General features: G+C 37.5%; 1 protein-coding gene across 1 annotated transcript in view; it reads right to left on the reverse strand.

Annotated features, from left to right (window-relative positions):
* Positions 1-12647, reverse strand: part of LOC118557447 (vacuolar protein sorting-associated protein 13B) — a 167330-nt gene that overhangs the window by 116779 nt on the left and 37904 nt on the right. Inside the window, 6 exon segments of the mRNA XM_036127477.1 lie at positions 1351-1438; positions 3121-3258; positions 4613-4735; positions 5917-6012; positions 8522-8674; positions 8676-8797. Coding sequence (XP_035983370.1) covers positions 1351-1438; positions 3121-3258; positions 4613-4735; positions 5917-6012; positions 8522-8674; positions 8676-8797 — 720 coding nt within the window.

Consider the following 12647-nt stretch of genomic DNA (forward strand, 5'->3'; position numbering starts at 1 on the left):
ACTTAAACACTATGACCTTTCATTGTTTGTGGAAATGGCTTGAGAGGGAGGGTTGGAACTCCCACAAAAGTATGAAACTTATAAAAGGCGACAGGCTTTGCCACTTTCCCCTCCCCCCAGTAAGATCGGGCTGCAGAGGATTATGCCTAATATCAACCACATGGCCGTAGTTAGAATGGTCAATGGAATAACGAGGAGGCGGAAATCAGCCACAATTTAGACATCTGTAAGTGTCCTCATTTTTCAAGATTAAAAATATCATCTGTAGTTTTATTCTAAGGTGAATTTAATGGTAACCTGATCGGGTAAGTATTTTGTTTGTCATAGATTTTATAACTCCTGTGGGAATGCAGACTAATTTGTTTGGTTAACAGGATCAGATGCAAGTTCAAGAAGGCAAGACCAACCGCAGCTGTCTCATGGGAAACACAATTGACATTTATTCTGTGGTCAGAAATATCTCTGACAGCTCTATATGATTACCATTGTTTTTTGCTATTTAGATAACTGTCTCTAATTCACATCAGTAGATGGAGAACACAGATATTTAGTCGAAGGCTGGGGCATAAAAAGGAAACCAAAAGTAAAACAATCAAGGAGGCAATTCAAACAAAAAACATCCGCGTCCGCATTTAGTTTGCTACGGATGATGTTCAGGACTACTGCCACTAAATAAGATGGACAACAAAGTTATTTATAATTTCATTAACAAATTTGATTTTTATCATAAAATTAAAACAATGTCAACCCTTCCCCCCAGAACTGAAAAGGGCGAATAAGCAAAGAGACATTTGTGGTCCAACGATAACATTTACAACTTAAGAAAGACGGGTTTATCTCTTAATGGGATCTTGAAATCTTTTGGATTTGAATAAAGAATCACAAGTGCCACTGCTAAGGAATGAGGAACTTTGCCCATCTCAAGACTTCTGCCAGGAAGAGTGACATCTAATTAGGCAAGTGGGGCCAACTCACTTTCTCAACAGCTTACAGGTAAAGAGACAGAGGGGGAAACATTGTTTCAACAAGCAATAAGGAGAGAGAAACTCAAATATGTGTCAGTGTAGACTAAACACATCTGACAGTTGCCCCGCAGGTAAGTTTGGGGTGAGAGTGAGGACAGGGAGGGTCAAGGACCAGGTGCTTGTGAGTGAAACAAGGAGAGCTCTTTCTTCAAGTCTTCGCTGGGCCAGGTTGACAGGGAGAAGAAAAGAGAAAAGGAAAGAGATAGAAAGAAAGGGGGATGGAGAGATCAGCAAGAGAGGAAGAATGAACATGACAGATATAAAGAAAGAAGAGGTGACAAGGTGACCAAACAAGCTCTGTTAAGGAGAATAAATAAAACAATACCTTTGGAGCTGCTGTTCTCCATTGTGTAGAGATAATCCATGTAGAAAGCCCCAAAGCGCTGCATGCCCGCTATCTCTGTGTAGGTCTCCTATCAAACAAAAGTAGAGTTAGGTAAACATGGCAACAAGGCAGCAAACAGGCTGATAGCCTTTAAGAGTGGCAATGACTGGGATCAAGGGAGATATGGTAGTGGGGGTCATATCACAGATAAAAAGCTATTGAGTGGCAGAACTACTTGGTTGGACATTTGCTTTTTGTTTGTTTTTACTTAGCTCAATAAAATGACAAAAATGTAGAAACAGCAACAAAGATTCAAATGAAAGGAAGAACTACCAGAAAAAGTAAATTATGTAAATGTTTCACAACTGACAAAGCTGCCAACTCTGGTAGAGCTCTAAGGGTTGCATTTGGATCTAAATGGAAAAAATGGCAATGTATTCATAATTTATTGCAAGAGATAAATACTCTCTAATAGAAACCCTGTACTTTATTCAGTAATAATGTTTTTCTTTCCACTGAGGCATGTCACAGTCGGAGTCTACTCAGCAAACATAAAAAAATAATTCAATTCAATTCAATTCAATTCAATTCAATTCAATTCAATTCAATTCAATTTTATTTATATAGCGCCAAATCATGAAACATGTCATCTCAAGGCACTTTACAAAGTCAAGTTCAATCATATTATACAGATTGGGTCAGATTATACAGATTGGTCAAAAATGTCCTATATAAGGAAACCAGTTGATTGCATCAAAGTCCCGGCAATAATAATAATAAATCACCTATAAGTACTAATTTACTGAAAACATTAAAAAGCAAATGTTCTAATAAAGCTAATCAGGTCATTCTAGATTTTAAGAAAACGATGGCTAAAGCCATCTGCAACAATATCTTTTCTTTTTATTTAAAAGATTATTTAAAAAAATAAACAATTTTAGAAAAAACTGTTGACATTTCTGGAACGAGTTAAAATGTGTTTGTCTTAAAGTTTACTGCTATAACTCATCAGCTTGAAGGTCAGGAGGTAATGGCTGTGTGCTAAACAATGTTAGAAAGGTTCCCTTCTACACAACAAACCACTGAAAGGATTAAACAAAAGTCTTAGTCTTTCCATTCAACGCCACAACTAACATTTACCTAAACAGTTCTCTAAACAGCGTTTTCAGGACAACCTTATCAGAGCGACAGGTTAATGATTAATATTCATTAAGGGGATTTCTAATGGATGGGGCATGCTTTTGGATCAAAGTGAGCCTAGTTGCAGAATCTCTGATGATGATTTAATACCAAATCTTTCGAGTTAGTCTAAAACTTCCAAAGTATAAACAGAGGGGGCAATAGATTGGGAGGATGGATGGACATCCAAACACTTGCTTTACTGAGGGTCATGAACGTTTCAAAGTGGAGTCAACACTTCAGCTGGGAGCGGTGATCAAGGGACCAGAGGATTAGCAGGAACAATGGCTTTTAACACTTATACTTAGATAGCTGCACCATTTAGGCCGACTGGGTGAGTGGTAAAATAATAAACGCAAGTTTATTTACGGTAAAAAAAGGAAAAGAATGGAACAAGAAAACTATGTTTCAAGTGGCACATAAATAAAATTACATTAATGTTGCATTTTGTAATGCTGCAAATCTAAAAGCTTATCATAGTCTCTTGTCAGTACCTAATATACCTATATTATTCTAAGAAAAAAAAAAACTAAATGCAGATTTATCTATACCTGAATTTTGTCCTTATTACCAGAGGCATGTTATAGTTACCTTGTGATTAGCAGAATCTAGGATGAACTCAGCTTTTACTCCATTGTTCTCTGGACTACGGTAGTCAAACAGAGAGTTGGTAAGGTAAGTCATTCCTTTACTTTTCAGGTTGTCCCCACAGCTGAAGAAAACTGCATCCTTTACAGAAAAGAAAAGCCAAAGTGTCGATGAGCAGGAAGAAAAGTTTTAATTTAAGTTTAAGTATTTTTACTAATTGCAAATGGTAAATGGACTGAACTTATATAGCGCTTTTCCAGTCATGCTTACCACTCAAAGCGCTTTACACTAGAACCACATTCACCCAAACGTACTCACTAACACACACATTCATACACCGATATGCAGCTCGGTAGGCAACTTGGGGCTAACTGCCTTGCCCAGGGCCACGTCGACATGTGACAAAGGGAATTGACTGTCACTCGGAAAATTAAGCAGATTTAAAACACAACAAAACTAAACATATCTTTCTTTTCAAACATGTTTGAAAGTAAACATCTAAGCACTGAAAATAAAAATCCCAATTGATTTATTATGTATAAGTTATTACAGCCTCATGGTGTTATAGATAAGCAGAAAGCAAGAATGCTATAGCGAAATAGAAAAATATCACGTGATTGTTATAACCATGTGACAGGAAGACTCAACATACTCCTCTCTGCATACAGGGGGAGGTAGTGGAGCGTGTGGACAGCATAAAGCTCCTGGGCATTCACATCTCCACTGACCTCTCCTGGACTGTAAACACTTCCCACCAGTGAAGAAAACCCAACAACTGCTCTTCTTTCTCAGGAAACTGAAACAGACATCCCACTAAGCTGCTAATAAACTTTTACAGAGCTACAATAGAAAGCATTTTATGTCTAACTAATAAACTTAAAAACAGCTTCTTTCCCAAAGCTGTGAAGGCTATCGTCTGCTGCTGAGACTCAATAAACCACTAACCCAGCTCATAATCTGAGACATTTTAGAAACCCACTACTGGTTCCACAGGTGCTTGATCAGATGAGAATTTCTCACACACTTTTATTTATCAGGGAATGTCTGTTTAGACATCCATTCAATTTGCATAATTCTGTAACTTGAAGACCTAAATTTACTGCACAGTATTGCAGACTGACATTTGACATTCTGACTCAAAAATTAGTCAATAAGATGGTAAGGACTATTTGCACGCTTAAGCCTCTCAGTGAGTATTGTTGGCCAGTGCAATCAACTGATTTGACAAGGTAAAAAAAAGCAAATATTATGTATTGTTGTGTGTGCATGTTGTTTTATTTGTGTGCATTCTGAGCCGGTGTCTGCCTCGTCAAAAATTTCATTATGGTAACACATAATGACAATAAATATTTTTGATTCTTGATTATAAAACTATTAAACACTCCAAAGTGAAAATTTCCATTGCTGTACAGGAGAATTATTTGAGTATTTTAGGGCTCTATTTTATTCCTTTATTTTTTCAAGGTTTCGTGGAGATCCTTGATGCTAATTTTACCTCTTCACGTCTGTTCAGATTTTCTTCAAAGTCTCGAACTCCCATGATGCCTTTGAGGCACAATGCCCGGCAGCCGACAAAGCCAATCTGACAGTTAAAGAAGGGTTCCCCCATCATGAGCACCTGAAAATATGACCAAAAAAGACATTTCAATCAACTGTTAGCCTGGCGAACAGCCAGTTCGCAGTCAGCCATGCAAACATTGTTTGCAGAGCTAGGTTTAAGAAAAAAAAAATCATGATTTTGTCCACAGTGATAGATAATTTCATACTGTGACCCGGACTTTACAAAAGTACTATCTTAACATTGATATGTGAACTGAATTATTTTAGTAAATAAATTGTTTAACCAACTAAAGCCTTAATCAGTTAACTTTGCAACATTGAACATAAAACTGAAAATACATTTTTATGAAATCTGAAATATCTTGCCTTTGAATTGTTAAATTCAGCAAAATGACTGGACGTTTTCTTGATGGAAAAATTTGATGTTGTTATGATGGATAACGTGAAACATTCATTTCTTATTCATTTGTTATTACACTGTATGACCAAGTTATAGATCTCATAAGTTTTCATTCACCCAGCAAACAGCTTAGATATGATACGGTCCCACCATCAACTAACATTACATCGCTTATTTCAGGTACCTTGTTGCCTTACAACACTTTTGAATTTGGTCCAAATTCAGAATACTCATCCCTTCATCCAGGAAGAGCATAAATTACAGAAATTTGAAATCTCTCTAAATTATATTTTACATCTGGAAGAAACTCAAAAGCAGAAACTTCCCTCAAAGTCTGTCAAGCTAATCAGATTATAACGGGTCTTGGTGAGGAAGGTGGACATGATCAGACTTGGGTACAAGTCAGAGACCAGACCCTGCAGGCCTTAAATCAGTGAACTGGAAAAACTTCAAACATTTAAGTTTGGTGTTGTATTGGTCAATTACAAAATGTTATCAAAACAATTATAGCCACACTCCTCCTACTTCTTCTAACAACAATAGTAATAATAATAAAAGCAAAGCAGTTTATTATTGCTTCGTTGGAGGCATGCACCTTGATAGACACAAAGTTATATTTGGCGGTTTGTACTGTTAGTAAAAAAGAAAGGCAAAAACATCAGGTTAACATTACCTTCATATAATATTTATCACCACTAACACTTTAAATCTCTGAATATTTCACATTTTCCACAGTGAAAATTTTTTTCTCTCTTGTTCATTTCTTGTGTGACCTCTTCTGTTGGCTGTTGGTTATGTAAACTATGAAAAATGCAAACCAGTAAAGTTGACCATCGTACCTCAATAGTGATTCCCTCTTGCTCCAAGCAGAGAACCTCTCTAGACTTGACTTTCTGCGGGCTGTAGTAGCTGCTCTCTGACTGTGTATCCGTCAGCTAATACAAACACACACAAAGAAATACAAATGTTAATAGACGTGGTTTTAACAACAAGCAACTTAAGTCAGTCTTGTCATGTTGGGTGTCTGGCCACTTGAGTAATAATAAGTGTAAACCCAAGATGAAGCTTATCTGAAGAAGTCCTGAGTCTAAATTATTTTAGATCAGGACAGTTTAGACAAAGAACATAAAAGGACTACTAAAATCTAGAATACAGCGAATCAACTCTTTAAATAGAATGTGCAGCTAAATTTAAAACTTTGTCAAAACAATGGATTTGTAAAAATGAAAGTAAATAAATCTTGTCAGGTAGAAGTAAAACACTTATTTCTTTGAATATAAAATACTACAGCTAGATAATTACTCGCCAGCTCTAATGCATGGCAAACCCCAAAAGACAACAACAAATTGACATCAAGCGTAATTAAAAGCCATGTTTACTGTGGTGCTGCATTCCTTTTATACATCACATTTTAGGGATAAATGAAAATCAGATCATCATAAAAGCTGGTAATTTACCAATAATATTGACAATCGTTAAGAAATGAAGGTGCTGGTCATTAAATTGTGGGCTAAAAAAAATGTCAAGTCATTTTAGTTGTAGATATGAAGTTATCTGGCAAGAGGACAGTACAGAGCAGCGATGCTCCTGATGTTGGTTAAAAAGTTGGGTGTAGATCAGAATTCAACCCATTCAACTTTAACACAGGAAGCAGGTGCTGCAGAGCAAAAGCAGCTGTGGCTTATTATTCTTACAGAGCGGACTCCCACCCTGGATCTCTTCCTCCTTTTAGGTTCTGATACTTTAATCACGTGCAGAAACAACCTTCCAGCAACCTGCACAACCCCAAAATACAAGACTAAAACAGGATGTTACAAAATCTGGTTAAATTATTGTTCATTCTAACATCACAAGTGCATAGTGTTATTGTTACCAAATACTTTAGTGTATTTGTTTAATTTGAACAGGATCAGAAAATAAAAGAAAATTACAAAATTACAGCACAGTTTTTCCAGTATGACATGTTATAATGGAGGAGGAAGAAGTATAAACTTATTGAATCTTACCCCAGTAAACAACTAATACTCATGATGGCATCACAATGAATGTTTAAACCATAATAATAGGATATTGTCCATACTAGAGTGGTTGATAATTTTAAATAAAAAATAATATATATATATATATATATATATATATTGATAGATTCTTACTATCTTGTTATTATTATACTTCAGACTTTTTAGAGCTGTTTGGTGTCACTTCTGTCAATCTAAACAGAGTGATGAAGTGGATGCTTATAAAAAATTAATTTGTTTACATTGCAGACAGGTTCCTCCTATCACAAGTTACCAAGTAATTAATTTGAGCATTAACAAAACTGTTATACAAGTCAAAACGACTGTTGTGGTTGTATCTTACAGCAATCAATCAAACAGAAATACATATAAGATTAAAAATCCTGTTTCTTTGTTTTAGGAAAATCAACATTACATCTGGCCTCCAGCAAAGGCTCAGCAGGTGTGTAAATCAAGGAAAGGAAACAACTGATCAGAGTTAGACTATGAATAATGCGTTTAAAAGTTAAAAACTTACACTGCCTTTTCTCCTCTGATCAAAGAGATTTTGGGTGTAGTATGTCAGTGATCTAAAAATACATCTCTCATTTCACATTCATGTCAAGCTCAAGTTCAGCCGGTGGCTGTTCAAAGACATAAAATTACTTCAAACTAAATACTTCCTTCTACGACAGAAACACGAATGTAAAAAAACCCTTCCTTTCAGCTGTCTGCAATTACTCCAAAAGAGAGGCAATTAATTGATTAAAAGAACTCAAACAATACAGGAACAGTTTAAACATTAGAAAAACACCAAGGTTTATGTGGCCTGAGAACTAGCTCCCTTCCACTGATCACACACACTCTCTAGGCACATTTCCCCTCTCACACACACACACACACACACACACACACACACACACACACACACACACACACACACACACACACACACACACACACACACACACACACACACACACACACACAGAGGTGCTATCTGAGGTATGTGCACATGCACATGTGTGCACTAACATAAGAGAAGAAATATGCACACTGCCAGTAATCTGATATGAACGGCCTAATTTTGAAGCAGGGGTGAATTACTTTGAGTGAAAAGACGTTAATCTTTTAAGAAATTGGCAGCATTTTCTAAATATTTTTCTTTTCCTGTAATTTTGAAAGCAATAATATAACGAGGAACAACAACTATTAGTTAACCTGCCCTCACTGATGTTGCACACAGGGACTAAGAGGAGCAACAGTTCCTGAGGACACAGCTAAGGAAAATAAATGGGTGCCGATATATTTGGGAACTTGTGGCTCAGAAGGAGCAGCATTTACATAAGAACATGAAAGGGTGGGATTTGATTCAGCAAAAAACACCCTTTTATTTTAAATTGTTATCCAGTGTGAAGCCATTAAATTAGCATTTTAACAGCGTTACCTTGAAGGTGATGGAAGCTTTAGTGCAGTAGAAGCCGATAGAAACAATCGGGTCTTTAGTTGTGTGCTGCTGAGGGTTGTTGGAAATGCCTTCTGTTTCCCCCTGGCTGTAGAGGCCTCCCTCCCCTTCTTCCTCTGCGCCGACAATGGCAGGGACAAAGGACCATGCCCAGGACACCCAACCCTGGATCTCCATCTTCAGGACTTCCAGTCTCCATGTAGAGGTCCTGGCTGGAATAAGGACTAGATCCCAAACTTTCCATTTCAACATCAGTGCCTGAAATGACAAAAGTCCTAATTAGCTCTGAAAAAGCAAAAAAAAAAAGCAGATGCTTTTCTTTAGGGAGAAAAAGAATCACAGCTGGGCACGAATGCCTACTTAAACATGCAAGAAGAAGAAGGCATTCACAGCCTAGATTTCTTGTGCTAAACCCCAAATACAAAACTTTGATGAATTGACAAATGGAAAAGAAAAATACTTACCATAATACCTTGGTTCATACTACAAAATACTCACATTGCGTTAGCAATGTTCTTATCTTATGGATAAATCAATTTAAAGAGCAGTAAAAACTGGTTTTAGACAGAGACAACAGTTCATAGTGAAAGTCTTTATACCACTGGCAGAACAGTCAATTTGTCCATGTCATAAGGGAGGTTTAATTCAAGCAAGTCGTAACACCTGCAAGTGAAAATGCAAAGCCAACACAGATCAATGCCACTGGAGCACCACAGGGCAGGTGTGTCAGTTTCTGTGTATAGCGGTAATGCAGTGCTGCATGAGCTCTACAGAGACAGGGGAAGTCCATTCCAGCTGATGCCAGAGAGCAAAGTAAGTCAGCCAGCATCCTGACAGAGCCCTTGACTGGGCGCACTGATCAAGGCTATATGCACTGAACCAACAGCACAGGCTGCGTCCACAAATACATCCAAGGAGGGGCCGGTTCACAAATTTGATAAGCAGCCAACAAACAGAACTAAAACTATGTAACTATCCAAGTCAGCTGTACAGTGCAAGTATGGGCAGGGCTTAGGGTGAAGGCTTAAAAAGATCAACATTGAAAGTTTTGAATCTAAGGTCAGGGAGGCACTTGTGTAGTTGATGGAGGCATAGTCTATTCTGGAGGGAAGACATACTTAAATCTTTATCATAATATTATGCAACACTTGGAGCAACAACAAAAACTATAGCAAAATTCAACTTTGTGCCAAGAAATATCATATCTCACAACATGAAGTAATTCTCAAATGTTAAAACCTGCTCATGAAAGAGGCTTCTTCACCACATCAATCAAATGAGGTTGTGCAACGGTGCTGCTAAATAGCACAAAATAAGCATTCAAGCCAATAATACTTTAAAGCATAAAAAGCATCTAAAGTTGCATCCATAGAATTAAGAAATATTATTCAAATAACTAAAATAACATCTTCAACCATGAGTTTTTATATTTTGCAAACATCCCCATTTAGACTTCTTGTAATCATTTCAAGATAACTATTGCTAACTATTAGGTCTTAGTTCTTGAAAATGAAAGTCATGTTAGCCTAGACTGCATTAGTTAGAACACATATGAAACTGATATTTTTCAGTTTGATGAAACATCTACATCCATGCTGATGGCAAATAAAAGTTCAAACCAAAGTGCTGAACTACACCATGGATTTCAGTATGTCAGCAGGACACAAAGGAAAAACTGAATTTGGCAAAAAAAGATATTTTGCAGAAAAACCCCCAATAATGACTAATAAGCTAGAAAGCACTCAAATCATCACAATAATATAATTAAATTGACTGGCATTTCTATGGTTATCAGGACCCCAACACGTCCACACCCCTCTGGTTCACATCTTGACCTTTGACCTGGTCCTATCTCTTCTGTTTCCATACATGTCAGGGTAGAGGAAATTGATGTCAATACTAAAGAATGTGTAATCCCATTCCTTACTGCCTCATGTCCTTTTGAGAAACATTACTGTCTGTGAAGTCATACTTTAGAAATCCCAGAGGCTACAGCAGTGAAAATATGACACAGTATAATTAAATCTTTCACTTTGTGAATTGGCAGTTGAAAATCCCATGTTATGGGTTTAAGTCCCATTTTCCCCATCTGATTCCATCTCTCATTTAGCTTTATTTTCTTTTTGCTTTTACCCAAGAAAGCTTGAGGTGTCAGTTAAACTATTTAAGCTCTTTCATGTCACATCACACTCAAAGTATGAATTAAAAGATAATCACGTAGAAGCACAAATATTAAACAAGCAGACCTGATGAGGAAGACTTTGAAATATTAACTCAAAACAGCTAAGCAAAGCATCAGTCTGTTCCCATGCAGACATGAAATACAATTATTCCTCTTCTACTATTTTAACAGCAGCAGCAGCAGCAAATGTTTGACCAGTTATTTTCAGGGAAAAGTTAACATTTATATGTGTCTCCCAGCAGACCTTAGAAGCACAATGTTAGAAATGGATGGATGGTGACCCAGAAAATTTGACATCCTTTTTATATGGTTGAAATAACAGTGTATGCCTGTCCGTAAATTGATTCCTAAATGACACAAAGAAAGGAAGTGGATAATCTCTATATTCTACATAATAACATTTAAAACACCAATCGCTTGGCCATGATGGTTTTAAGAAAAACCTAAAGAAAACTTTGAGTTCTTTGGTTATGAGCCGAAACCCTCCAAACAAAACAATAGTTGTCTGCCTGGAAAACGTCAAGTTTCTGTTGCCTCAGGATTAAAATCAGATAAATTAATAAACATAGTATTCCAATCTCTGATTATTTTGTAATCATACTCGAGTTACTGAAGCAGCATTTCCTTCATATCTTAAAACTACTTTTTCTGCTTTCATTGCAAACAGGCCTGATGAAGCCTGGACTTTAACTGTGTGTGTGCGTGCGTGTGTGTGTGTGTGTGTGTGTGTGTGTGTGTGTGTGTGTGTGTGTGTGTGTGTGTGTGCGCGCACGCGTGCGTGCTTGCGTGTTCAGAGTAGCGCTGCATTGCTAAATAAGGCGATGGCTGGATGAGCAATCAATAAGCTCGACCAATCAAAACATGCTTATGATTATTATAACTATTCACATCACTCATGTGAACCTATAGTGCAAAGAAATGTTCTACACTAACGCAAGGAGCTTAAAAATAAAAGCACTGATGAAAACTGGAGGGGACCATGATTCCTGCAGCCCCGAGCAAAAAAAAAGTATAATGATGGAAATAAAAGATTATTAGGTCTTTGAAAGGGTTTCTATAGTCCTGAATGAGCTGCAACAGTGCATTTATGAATGACAGCCCCCGACCCCCACCCCCTGCACCCAGCGTCTTCACTCTGCCATGTATTTCCAATATAATTAGGTATCGGGGTACTCAGGTTCCAAGAGCTGGTTCCTCTCTCTTTTTCGTGATGGGATACTAATTCATTCTCAGAGGCTCTGCATAGCAATAGCATGACCGTGACTCTTACATCTGGCATTGGAGACTTTACTAGAAGCTCTGCCAACTTGCAGAGAAGGCCAAGAGGCAGCAAGCAAGTAAGAGAAAGCAAGGTTGTAATATATTGTCCTTCTGGCCACCACTTCAGCTCCATGAAGATTTGCTCCTGGGGCAACAAAGACTGATTAAACCCAGAAGGAGTTGTGATTTTATTTTGTTCTATTTGGCGGGGTTAAGGATAAGCACATTAAGAAGAAACAAGATGGGTGTTTGGGGGAATAAAGAGGGTTTTATATGGGGGAGGTATTCTTCCAAGATACATGAGCATTCTATGTTATTTTAGGAGCCAAATACCTTATTATCAGTTCCAGAATATGGACTCCTCACACTCAAAAGCTAATATTAGTTGATTGCAACTATGTTTTGTTCCCACTGAAAACCACTATTCCACACTGAGAGTTTATGACGCCTGCCCAAATATCTCCTGCACTTGTTTAAATCCTTCTGCCTCTCCTCAAACGTCATTCAGATAGCAGGTCAAACGTGTGTTGTCAGGTCAGTTTTCTCTGCTTGTGGATTTCTCCTGCTCTCCTTTGGAACGGAGCAGTAAGCCTGCCTAGTGACAGTTTCAACTAAGAGAGCGCCAGAGTGTGACTGTGACAACCGTGCCTTTTGGGGGTACGCTTA

Source organism: Fundulus heteroclitus, chromosome 3 (assembly GCF_011125445.2).
Source record: "Fundulus heteroclitus isolate FHET01 chromosome 3, MU-UCD_Fhet_4.1, whole genome shotgun sequence".
NCBI lineage: Eukaryota > Metazoa > Chordata > Actinopteri > Cyprinodontiformes > Fundulidae > Fundulus > Fundulus heteroclitus.